The sequence below is a fragment of the Sebastes umbrosus genome, chromosome 18 (assembly GCF_015220745.1).
Source record: "Sebastes umbrosus isolate fSebUmb1 chromosome 18, fSebUmb1.pri, whole genome shotgun sequence".
Lineage (NCBI taxonomy): Eukaryota > Metazoa > Chordata > Actinopteri > Perciformes > Sebastidae > Sebastes > Sebastes umbrosus.
The window spans coordinates 8,085,627-8,098,051 of NC_051286.1; the positions used below are offsets into that span (position 1 = coordinate 8,085,627).

At 38.2% G+C, this 12,425-nt stretch overlaps 1 protein-coding gene across 1 annotated transcript; it reads right to left on the minus strand.

The window, feature by feature from the left end:
* Nucleotides 1–4,525: 4,525 nt before the first annotated feature.
* LOC119476902 (toll-like receptor 5) lies at nt 4,526–8,803 on the minus strand. Its single transcript, XM_037750543.1, is given in 3 exon segments — nt 4,526–6,301; nt 6,303–7,426; nt 8,649–8,803. Coding segments are annotated over 3 exon segments (1,908 nt in total). The 5' UTR covers nt 8,691–8,803; the 3' UTR covers nt 4,526–5,559.
* Nucleotides 8,804–12,425: the final 3,622 nt, after the last annotated feature.

Here is a 12,425-nt window from a genome sequence, read left to right on the forward strand (position 1 = left end):
CACTTTTTACTGGGATTTTTTATTCAGGCCATCAGAACACAAAACACACAAAAATGTAACTCTTAGGTCAGTGTACAAGAGGTATACTAAACAATTAAATAACCGTAGTAACAATACAAGCGTGAAAGTTCATTCTTGGCCATGGAAATAGTAGTTTGACGACGAAAAGTGTTAACTCAAGGTCCACTTACTGGCTTTTTCTGGAGCAGGATGGAGATCAGATTAGATCCATCCAATGAGGAAGACCATAACATGTGGTTAAAGGACCAGTGCGTAACATTTCGGGGGATCTATTAGCAGTAACGTATCATAATATTCATAACTATGTTTTCATTAGTGTTTAATCACCTGAAACTAAGAACCGTTGTGTTTTCGTTAGCTTAGAATGAGCCCTTCATATCTACATAGGGAGCCGGTCCTCGTGTTTCTAGAGTAGCGCAGAACAGACAAACCAAACTCTGGCTCTAGAGAGAGCCTCTCATGTTTTTACATTACCTGAAGGCCACCGTAGTTCTCCGACACGCTTGTGAAAGTGCGGTAACGTGAGCCACAAGGTGTAAAACCGTGGTACCGCCAGCCTCTGTCTGACTTCTGTTGCTCCTAAAGTAGTGTTATTATGGTGAGGATAGCCTCTGAGCGAGGCAAACGGCGTTACCACGGTTTTGCACTCGGCAGCTCACGTTACTGCAGTCTTGGAAAGGGAGGAGTGAGTCCAGGGAATTTAGTTGGTTGCAATCTGCAACCACACCAGATGCCACCAAATCCTACACACTGTCCCTTTAAACGCTCAGAAAACGCTTATAAGTGGACTTTTTCTTATCACACAACTAATTATATGTTACCAGTTAACTCACCAGTGAAACCAACTCAACCATACTTACTACAAAACACAGAATTAAACAGAGTCAACTTTTTTGATCTAAAAAATTAATGGACTCAGTGGAGAAATTGACTCTCCGCTTTGCCTCCACCTCAAAAGTATTGTCACATATCAGGAGTTTTCTTCGTCTCCGGTCTCTCCTCCAATTGGAAACCAGCTAAACAAAAACTTTTTCTGAATGATGATGATTTAAAACTTAACTTTAACTTTTTTTAAAAAACATGGTCACACACACTCACAGATTCCCTGCAGTTTAATTAAAAAAAAAAAGTTTCAATCATTCATCTGATATCAGTCAACTATACGTGTAGGATGATGAATATTTTCAAAGGCTGTTTGTTGAAGTTGAAGTGTTGTTTAGACAGCAGTCTGACAGTTTAGTGTCACGGGGCTCTTTACCTGCTGGAGGTTAAGAGCAGCAGACAGCAGGGGGGTCAGGCCGACTAATTATCACTGTATTATTGATGCCTCAGATCCAGTTGCAGCTGAACCCCCTGATAGAGACCAGAGCGGTCCTTTATATCAACATTTATTTCCAACCTGCTGCAGATCTGGTTAGTTTTCATTACAATACTTGATACATGATGTTGACCAAACATGGAACCACACCATTGATTAGAGCTGATAAAGTGTCAGAAATGTGCTTGTGGAAATTCACAAAACGTCATTGAGATGTCAGTGCCGAAGCATTTTAAAGTTATGTGACATTTACAACTTGCTTGTTCTAGGGCTGCAAATATAGACAAATTTACTAACAATTATTTGATCTAAAAAATGAAAAATTGTAAAAATGCCTATCACAAGTTCCCAGAGCACAACGTGATATCTTAAAATTGTTTGTTTTGTCCAACCAACCATCCAAAACCCAAGGATTTTGATATAAAACTGAGAAAATCAGCAAATCCTCGTATTTGAAAAGCTAGAGCCAGATTTCTTTTTTACATTTTGACCTAAAAATTGCTTCAGAAAAGGCTCTATTTACACTTGTTCTCAGCAAATACTAATAGTAATATAAACAAATCTAAAATAAAATGGTAAAAGTACTTTCCGTGGTACAAATTTTAGTCAGATGCTGTTTTCTGTGTTAACCTACTTCCTTCTCTGTCTCAACCATTTACAGATGCACACTGAGGGTTTTATGTGTTTAGTCATCGGCTTCTGGGTACATAATTGACCCAGTTTGTTGTTTGAAAAAACCCAAAATGAAATGTGACTTTAAATGTTCTGAGGCTTCATGAAAATGTGTCTAGTGGAGGTTGAAATACATGCAACTGCATAAAGATTCACCACAAATGGAAGAGATGTAAATTTATCTGGAAATGTTTTAAGCATTATAATGCTACATTTCAGGGTGATCCTCATCAGATAAATATTATAATATTGATATTCAAGCAAAAAATTTGAAACATTGGCGTCTGCAGCACTGAAAACAGGGGATACATTGGTTCATTCGCAGCATCTGCCTCAAAATATCCATGAATTATGATCTAAATTTTAGGGAAGATACGATGATTTGTTCAAATAATTTACAAAAAAAACATCTGTTTTCCACTCTATGTTGCCTCTAAATTTAGCTAATTTATAAACATTTTGTCTTATTAGTCAGTAAAATCATTCATGTACATTTCTCGTCTGTGTCAGGGCTGTAAAATATTGTATAAATGAGAGTTTGAGGGCTGTGGGGGAGGAAGAGGAGGAGGAAATAGAGGTAGGATGCCGATGGAAGACGAAGGGGGGAGGGACGGATGGATGGATGCAGGGATCCAAAGACAATCAGGAAGTGACTGTGGAGGAGGTGGATACTGAGCCTGTTTCCATGGTAACCTGCCGGTAACCTGCAATGGGTGTTGGGATGGGAGATGGAGGGGATGGAGAGGGGGAGTGTATCAATATGTATGTATGTAACATGGTGGGCCGGTCGAGCTGAGCTCATGTCTGGCTGAAAAAAAAAATCAAATAAAGACGCTGTCACAGGCGCCTGCTGGTCCATCTATCATGTTTAAAAAGCTCTTCAAATCTAATCAATAGATAAAGATTTGTTTCAGGTTATTATGTGTGTGTGAGAGATATATTTCCCTCAAGAGCAGTAATATTTAATTTTGTTTTATTAGGATCCTCGTTGGAGTAGAAGCTGTTCTTCCTGCGGTCCACATTACATGCAACATTTATAATACAATACAAAATCACAGTATAACCACCTGCTAACAGCCACACACAATCAATACATGCTGCAAAACATTTTAACAATAAGTAGGAAGTTATGGGTTATTAATCACGTACTGTTACGACATTGTGGGAAACCTACATGCACAAAGAAATCTGCATTATTACAATAATTCAATGGAATAACCATAACTTTCTGATCCCAAAACAACCATAATTTAAGATTATTCCTTATTAAGGCTCTATATCTATATAGTACAATATAAAGGTAAATCAAAAGACAAAAGGACCTATGGAGTATAGTACATAGTAGTAGTACATAGTACTGCAACTAATGATTGATCTCATTTGCTAGCAGGGGACATATCTTGTATTTTAGGTTTCTACTACAACATGTTTACATGCTTTAATGTGCTCCGGTCATGTGACCGGAATTTGGCGTTCCTTCACCAGATTTCACAAACTTTCTCATTTTACAGCTAAACCGTGCACTACAAGATGATTCTGAAAACATTTGAGGCAAGAAATAGGCATTAAGGTAATATAATATTGATTCATATTTGATCAGCGCCGCCTAGTTTGACCGCTTGGTCGGAGTTTGCGAGTGATTGACAGCCGGCTCTCATAGACGGCAGCTGGACAGCGGACATCAGATCAGCTCTGACTGCTTGTTTTCCTCCGGCCTGTGAAATCTTGCAGATGCTGTTAGGAGCACCGGAGGACACCGGAGGACACAGTGGCACAGGATTTTTTTCAGGTTACCTGTTTCATGTACTACTGTCACGATATAGCGACCGTTTTATAAAAATAACTTTTTTTTATCATATTTGCTCCAATCTCGCCTACTTCAGCTTTAATGCCATTATAAGTAGGCAACATTTTTTTGGTGACTTTAGCATATTTAAACATGTTCTGATGGTTTGTTTGGAGGAAAATGAAACAATGGTAGTAAAACATTGGTGTAGTTTATATGTTGTTTTCAGTCTGTTCATTCTCAGCGTCCCCTGGTTGGATGTGTTGAGGCAAGGGGTGCAAAATAATTAAATTTAAATATACTACAAGTCAGTCAGGCAGTCAGTTACTGTAGTATTCAGACATTTTACCAGTTAGTCTGACACACACTCACAGTGTATATCAGTAACAGATGAGTAATCTTACAGATTTTGGACACACACACTCACAAGTCTGTGATTTAACGAGCGTTCACACACACACACACACACACACACACACACACACACACATCACTTAATCAGTTCTGGTGATGACTCATAGGTGACACACACACACACACACACACACACACACACACACACACACACATGTCTATAAATTCACTCATGCAGTCTGACTCTTATCAGCAGCTGACTTCCAGGCGTAACAGAGGTCTCTCCTTCTTCTTCTTCACCCCTCCCGCCTGTCGACGTTTAATATTTCATGAGCAGAGAGCAGCTTTACTAGGACACATTTTTAATTCAGTCACACTCCAAGTTAACATCACATGATAAACAACATTAAACATATAATAAGATCTGTTAATAGAATATAATGGAATTAATTACAATACAGAATCCTGCCTTAGATATTAAAATAAAGAAGATTGTGTGTTGTTATTGTTCCAAAAACACCTCACCATTGAACATTGTTGACCTCATTCCCTGTTTATAGTAACTCCCCTCAGCATTGATCAGTCCTATTCATCCAGTTTATAATAGATCATTTTGATGCATCATTGATCCCTTGTTTTTCGCTAATTTATCAAAGGTTATGCAACTAAATGCTGCATTGCTGCACATTTATCCCAGCTGGGTAAAGTGTGGTTGGTATTGTTTTAGAGCCATTCATCTGAAGGATTGAGGAGAACAGTCAGTTACTAACTGGGATGATGCTGCCATCTGCTGGAAGAGGAGGGAACATCCTGATGTCTCATTATACAGCCTCTGTTCCAGCTCAAAGCTCATTTTCACCTGTAAATGACAGTAAATCTACTGAGAGTGAAGTATTTACCAAAATAAGAAAAGTATTTTGAGCTCCAAAGGACTGAAAATATTATCTCAGATAAACTTTGAATTAACTGTTTTACTTCCACTGACACTACAATGGACAGAAAAGAGGATGCACCAATAATCTGCTCATATAAACAAACCCATTTTTGAACACATAACCGACTTTAATGTAACAATTGTCTGTGGTTGTTGTTCGATGAAGTAATACATTTATTTCATTTAATATTCCACTTAATGAAATCATGGAAATTACAAATTTAAAAATACTATTTTATTATATTGTTTGGAAATTAAATCCTTGTTTTATTTATTTATTTATTTTTTAATTTTATTATTTACATTTATTTATTTATTTTCTGAGATTACATTATCTGGCATTTATTACAAATTCAGATCATACAGAGAACACATCATGTGATAAACTCAAATCAACATTACATGACACCTGTGGTTAATCCCTTATGATTTTCTAGATGTCACCCCCGAAAGAACAAATATATTTGGTCACTTTTAGTTGCTGGTTTTCTGCTGTGTGGTCTGAGCAGAGAAATCTAACAGAGGAACATTATAGAAACCAGAAGGAAATTCACATCTGAGCTCCTCTACGGGACTCAGGAAGGTCACGTTGGTCTCGCTCATCCAACTCAGGAAGCTCTTCAGGTTTGAATCGCAGTGAAATCGGTTCATTCTCAGGTCGAGGGAGCTGAGGGAGCGGAAAGCGGCGGGGTCGGGGGACGCTACGAAGTTGTTGGACAGTTTGAGCACTCTGAGACTTCTGGGTAACACGTCAGGCTGGAGATAGGTCAAGCTGTTGGATGACAGGTCCATCACCTCTACTGAGGTGAGACCTTTAAAAAGACCCTGAGGAAGAGACTGCAGCGCGTTGAAGCTCAAGTCGACACCAATCACATGTCCGAGCTTGTCAAACAGATTCAGACATCTCCCCTGAGACAAGATGGACTGCAGCGAGCTGCTGTGAAGATCCAGAGTTTGAACGTTATTCAAACCAACTCGTCCACTGAGCGTGCACCAACTGATTGTGTTTCCTCCGTAGGCGAGATGGTGGAGGCCTTTCAGTTGAGACAAAAACATGTAAATGTCCCCCAGGTTTGTTAATCTGTTGGCCTGAATGTTCAGATGCTTAACATTACCGGCAAAGCGTGCGAGACTTCTCACAGACGTCAGTTTATTGTCATCCAACAGGAGATAATCTAAACTCGGTAGAGATGCAGGGAAGCCAAGGTCACGCAGAGTTTCCTGTTAGATATAACGCTTTTAATTTGGTAAGTCCACTAAATGAGCCGATGTGATTATAAGACAAATCTAACACTCGCAGGTCCGTCAGGGAATCAAACGTGTAAGCGTGGATTTCCCCCAGCAGGTTGTGTGACACGTTGAGCATTCTTAAATGACCCTGAAGACCTTCGAAGGCGTTCCTGTGGATCTGATTCAGTCTGTTTTGGGAAACGTCAATGATTACGACGTCTTTCAGCGGACTGAAAACCCCCTGTTGCAACGCAAATATCCTGTTCTTAGACAGGTCCAAAGTGTGGACTGAGTTAGCATTAAGGCCTTCAAACGTGCTGCGGTCTGGATCAGGGAGGTTATTGAATGAAAAGCCTTTACCCATGTGTCCTGACAGTTTGAGATGCGTTATCTTCGTCCCCTTAATGGCTGTGAAAAACCGCTTAGATGTGCCCACACTGAACCCGTTGTTGGACAGGTCGAGTGACTGAAAGGACATCCCTCTGAAAGGATTCCCACATTTGTGCCAGTCAAAGCGTTCGTTAATCATGGCCTTAAGGTGAACAGAGTCCAAGTTCAGAACCTGGAAGTGCTTCCCCTGAAAACCAACCAGATCAGACTCACATATTTTGTCAATTTGGTTCAACTTAAGATTCAAAACGTTCAAATTAGTCATGTTTGCGAAAAACATCGCAGGCTGGAGTCTCTTTATCTTGTTACCAAAGAGGTCAAGAGTCTCTAAAGAGGTCAGCGGCTCCAGGTAGTCCTCCTTCAGGATGGAGTCTTGAAGCAAACAGTAATCAAGGTGGAGGTTCTGCAAACTGGACAGTCCCGTAAACGCCCGCGGCTCCAGCTGGAGGCCGACGTTGAAGCCGAGCACCAGCCTCCTCAGGCGTCTCTGCCCGCTGAAGGCGTCGTTATGGATCACAAGAGGAACGTACTGTCGCCCGAGGTCCAGCTCCTGCAGCTGCTCCAGCCCCGACAGGGAGGTGGAGTTGATCTCAGCGATGTGGTTCATCTCCAGGTACAGGTGGGTGATGTGGGGGGGCAGAGGAGGAACTTGGCGGAGGTTCTGGGAGCCACAGTTGGCGACAGGGCCCGTAATGAGGCATGATGCGAAACACCCCGGCACCTGAGAGAGGACATTTAAGAAATGTAAGGGGATGATTTTAATTTACAGTAGTGCAATGATCCGTTACCACTCAGTGCTTACATTTAATTACAGATTTTCTTTCAGTTTTGTGTTGTATATTCATCTTTTTTTACTTGATGTAATGTTTGCTCATTTGAAGAACTTTCAAAATAAAAGAATTTTCTGAAATTTCAGAAAGAAAACTCTACTGCACTTCGAATTTCAGTGACTTTCTGAGATAATAAACACCAATATTTGGATTTTGGAGCTGGTAAATATATATACAGACTCATAATCAGACAACAATTATCACCTCACAACAAAGAAATTAACTGCCTTTGACTGATGAATTTATCTTTATTTAATGTATTACACATTATTGTTCTGTAACTGCACTCAACACAACTGAAACCAAGTACTTTTTATGTAACATTTAATTCTACTTATGTCTTTAAATGTTTTCCTGATGCATTTCTAAACCTTTTGTAAAGCACTTTTTATATTCATCTTATTTGTCTTACACAAAGATACAGAAAACAAATATTTTCATAAAAATAAACAACCAACACAGATACATAACTGTATTTATTTTAATGTCCTTCTATTATGTATTTCTTTTGCACTTTGTCTTGATGCTTTTGATGTTTTACTTAAAGCACTTTGAATTGATTTGTTGCTGAAATGTGCTATATAAATAAACTTGCCTTGCCTTTTCATTCATTGGTAATCCCTAATGTAACATTTGTAAATTGAAAATAATTAAAATAAATTGAAAAGTATTTCATTAAGAAATGTTAAGAGCCCTCACAAAAAATCTGCATGCTTTACACCAAAGACAATTAATGATTCCTCATCTTGATTATATATCAAGCCCAAATAAAGCACCAAAGCTTTACTAACTTCCTGTTGATATAAGTTGCCTTTTTTAATGGAAGACTTAATCGCTCACTGTTTTATACTTGATATGTTAGTCTTTATCCAAAACAGTGAAAGATTTATCATTATTCTTTCACTTTTTATGTAATTGTGCCCTTTTGTATACAAAAAATAATAAAAATAAAACTGTATTTCCACTGAAAAGACATTTATTTAATTGTAAAGCGCTTTAAATTCATGAATAAACTTTCCCTGTCTTATAATTTAAAGCTTAAAGCAAATTTCTATTTACAGAGTTCCAGGATAAACAAATTGTAATTTTAATTTCCATTATATGTTTACTTACCTGAAGGAAAACACAGATGACGACCACCTGAAGCGTCCACATCTTCCCACTGCTCACCAGAAGAACTCCAACTCTTACTGTAATATTAGATGAGATAATGCTCCAGAGTTCTGCTGCTATGTGAAAATTAGATTCTATAGAGATTTCAGCTGGCAGCGTTTTTATATCTGAGTGTTTGCGTCACTGAGCATTGATCCTGCAATGTAAACATGACGCTGGACGGGGTTTCCCTCTTTTTTCTTGCCAGATTTACATGAGAAAGGGAAGTCCACTTGTATGTCTGCAGTCCTGTGTTGCTATGTGCTGTATGTTTTGTTGTTGTGTTTTGAGGTTAAGATGGTGCATTGGCTGTTTTGGTTGTGTAAGTTATATCTTGATTTTTGCTTCCAACATTGTAAATGTAGTTGAATAGATGCTTTAAAATGTAATTTATATGGATTTCACTGGAGATGTTTAATGTCCTGTGATGTATCAGAGACTTTTCCATCCTAACAATAATAAAGTTGTACAAGAAATAATGAAAGGATTAAATGGTTTGCCATGAAACTGTTCACGTATGTGTACAGTATCAACAGCTCTATCATGAATACTTGCTGCTACAATATTTTGATATAAAAATCTATGAATCTTGTATGTGTTGGAAATATGTTCTTAATTTATTTGTTGTTGTATGAAATTTGTTTTGGGTGTGTGGAGACTCTTTGGGTGATGCTGCTGTACTATAAATATACTGAAGTTGAAGTTGTAATGGATGTCAATTGTTATTCCTTTAATTTGATTTCACTTGAAATAAGTAAATAAGATTGAGAATGTATTTATTATACATGAATACATTTGCTGATATTTTAAGGAGCGGTATTTTACTTACTATTTTCTATCTCCTATTCTATTTCTGATTATTGTATTATTCTTTAATATGTTAGATGCTTTTCTGACTTTAGGAGGAGCAACTACAGTATGCACATTTGTGTCATTGCAGTATAATTGTTATATATAAGATGTACAGCATTTTTAAAATGGTCTTATGTAGAGTGGTAATTCTATCACGTTAATGCAATAAGTGATGAAATTACCATGTACTGAACATATTTGTACACAGATGGAGTTGATGGGAAACTGTTTTAGTCACAGGATACGTCTGATTTTGCTTAACAATTTCCTCTCGTGCAACCAATGAGGATATTATTTCAATGAGTTGCACATTTTTCCACAATTTCCTAAAAAGGCTCTTTCCCTTTCAGATATCAAGACGTACCAGGATGTTGAATACTTCTCCCTTTCTGTTGTATTACTCAAAAGCAGTAGATAAGGTATAAGTATATATACTGTATGTCTCACTCATAGACTGTATATAAGAAGTGGACGTAGTCACCGTGACGTCACCCAATTAGTTTGTGGACTGCCGTTTTGAAGCCTTGAGCTCGGCATTTTGACCGTCGCCATCTTGGTATTTGGTTGTCGCCATGTTGGTTGGTCTTTTGCAACCAGAAGAGACCCTGAGAGGGTGGAGCTAAGTACAACCAAATGCGGAATAAGATACATTTTTAAGCGACCAAAAAGGTTATAATTAACTTTCATAAACTGTAAACACACTGAAAGGGTTAAAGTTGTAAGACGAAAAAAAGGACAACACCCAGACCAGACAACGCCGTGGTAGCAACCTGTCAATCACAAGGTAGCCACGCCCTAAATCATCCCCTGCTTTATGGTCTATTTGACTCTAAATGGGACCATAATTTACTAAATGAACATCATGCTGTATTGAAGAAGACTTGAAACTAGTGATTGAGACCATAAACTCATGTTTACAATGTTTACTAAGGTAATAAATCAAGTGAGAAGTAGGCTCATTTTCTCATAGACTTCTATACAATCAGACTTCTTTTTGCAACCAGAGGAGTCGCCCCCTGCTGGCTGTTAGAAAGAATGCAAGTTTAAGGCACTTAAACATTGGCCTCACTTTTCAGACCCGGAATTGATCTCCCAATGATGAGTAGTTATGGTCCAAACTTGTCACCTGTTCTGTTTGGGAAACTATCCAGCTAATTCATGTCCAAATTAGTTAGTAATATATAATATAGTCAGTGTTTCATTTTCATTGTAATCTGGCTAAAACACTGCAGAGTACAGCGGTGTGTGTGGTTTAATCACACAGGGCTGGTGAATTTCACAACCTCTGGAGAATGAAGGTTTGTCAAATACAATACAGAGAGACAGAGAGGCAGAGGTTGACTGACATGGTGGCAATACTGTTACAGCTTCTCCCTTTAGGGAATGGAGTATAAGTTTAAGTATAAAATTAAACTAGCCCACTGATGGGCCTCGGAGAGCCACCCAGTGGGCCGCGAAGGTGCTGCCTAATGTTTAGATTAACCGCTATTCTGTATTTCAGAGGTTATAGTGGGCTCACTTTTAAAGCTAGAGTGAAGATACTGGCATCATATGAAACTAGAAAAACCTGTGAACCAATGAATCCATTGTTACCAACCATGTCATACTAGCTTGTCGGAAAGGAGGCTAAATAACGCTCCAAAATTACGCTAAATTTTGGTGAGGAAAAACTGCCATGGCCATTTTCAAAGGGATCCCTTGACCTCTAACCTCAAGATACAGTATGTGAATGAAAAACGTTCTATATACCCACGAGTCTCCCCTTTACAGATATATATGTCACAGATGCGGTGACACAAAATTTAGCATTTTTGAAACCAGTAAAAGTGTGTGGTGAGGAAATATGACCCTGAATACTTTGGAATCATAATGGCAGGCAGTGATGGGTGAGGGTAAGCTGAATATCTATGTGGGTCATTACACCTGACAGTGGCATAACACATATTTACAGGCCAGTTTGTTATTTATTTGGGAAGGTGGTCCTCGGAAATGTTTTAACAATCGGAAGTGGGCCTCGAGGTACAAAAGGTTGAGAACCCCTGTTCTAACTTAACAAGCTTTAAATGGCAGTTGAAATACCCATTTATCTTTATCTAGGGTTGGCATGCAAGCAGGGAATTAAGCTGGCATAAAAGTCCAGTATTACTTAGAACTTAAACCTGCTTTATAATATGAAATGTCACTTTTTACAATATGGAACCTATAAATCAATTTTCAGCTATAAAAGTACTTGAGTACCCTAAATGTACTTCGATACTTTCTAATTTAACAAGCTTTAAATGGCAGTTGAACTATCCATTTATCTTTAGACAACTGTTCGGATGTAACGGTCGTCTATGGTAACGGTTGCTATGACGTTTAAGAGAGAACGTTAACCGTTGGAAGTTGTAACGGTTCAATTAAACGCCAATCTTTTTGGCATTAAAACTAAGTTAGTCACTGTAAAATCTGATTTAAACTGTTTTATTACCGGAATATGTTTAGTGACTAATGTTAATTAGCTGTTTTTGTGTGTGTCAGCGGCACACACGGCTCACTGTCACCGAAAGTAGCTTAGTTAGCCTACTTTTAACCACTGCTCTCAATGTAGTAAAAGGGGATTAAGCTAGCATAAAAGTCCGGTATTTATATAGAACTTAAACCTGCTTTATAATATGAAATGTCACTTTTTACAATATGGAACCTTTAATTCAGCTATAAAAGTACTTGAGTACCCTAAATGTACTTCCATACTTTCTAATTTAACAAGCTTTAAATGGCAGTTGAACTATCCATTTATCTTTAGACGACTGTTCGGATGTAACGGTCGTCTATGGTAACGGTTGCTATGACGTTTAAGAGAGAACGTTAACCGTTGGAAGTTGTAACGGTTCAATTAAACGCCAT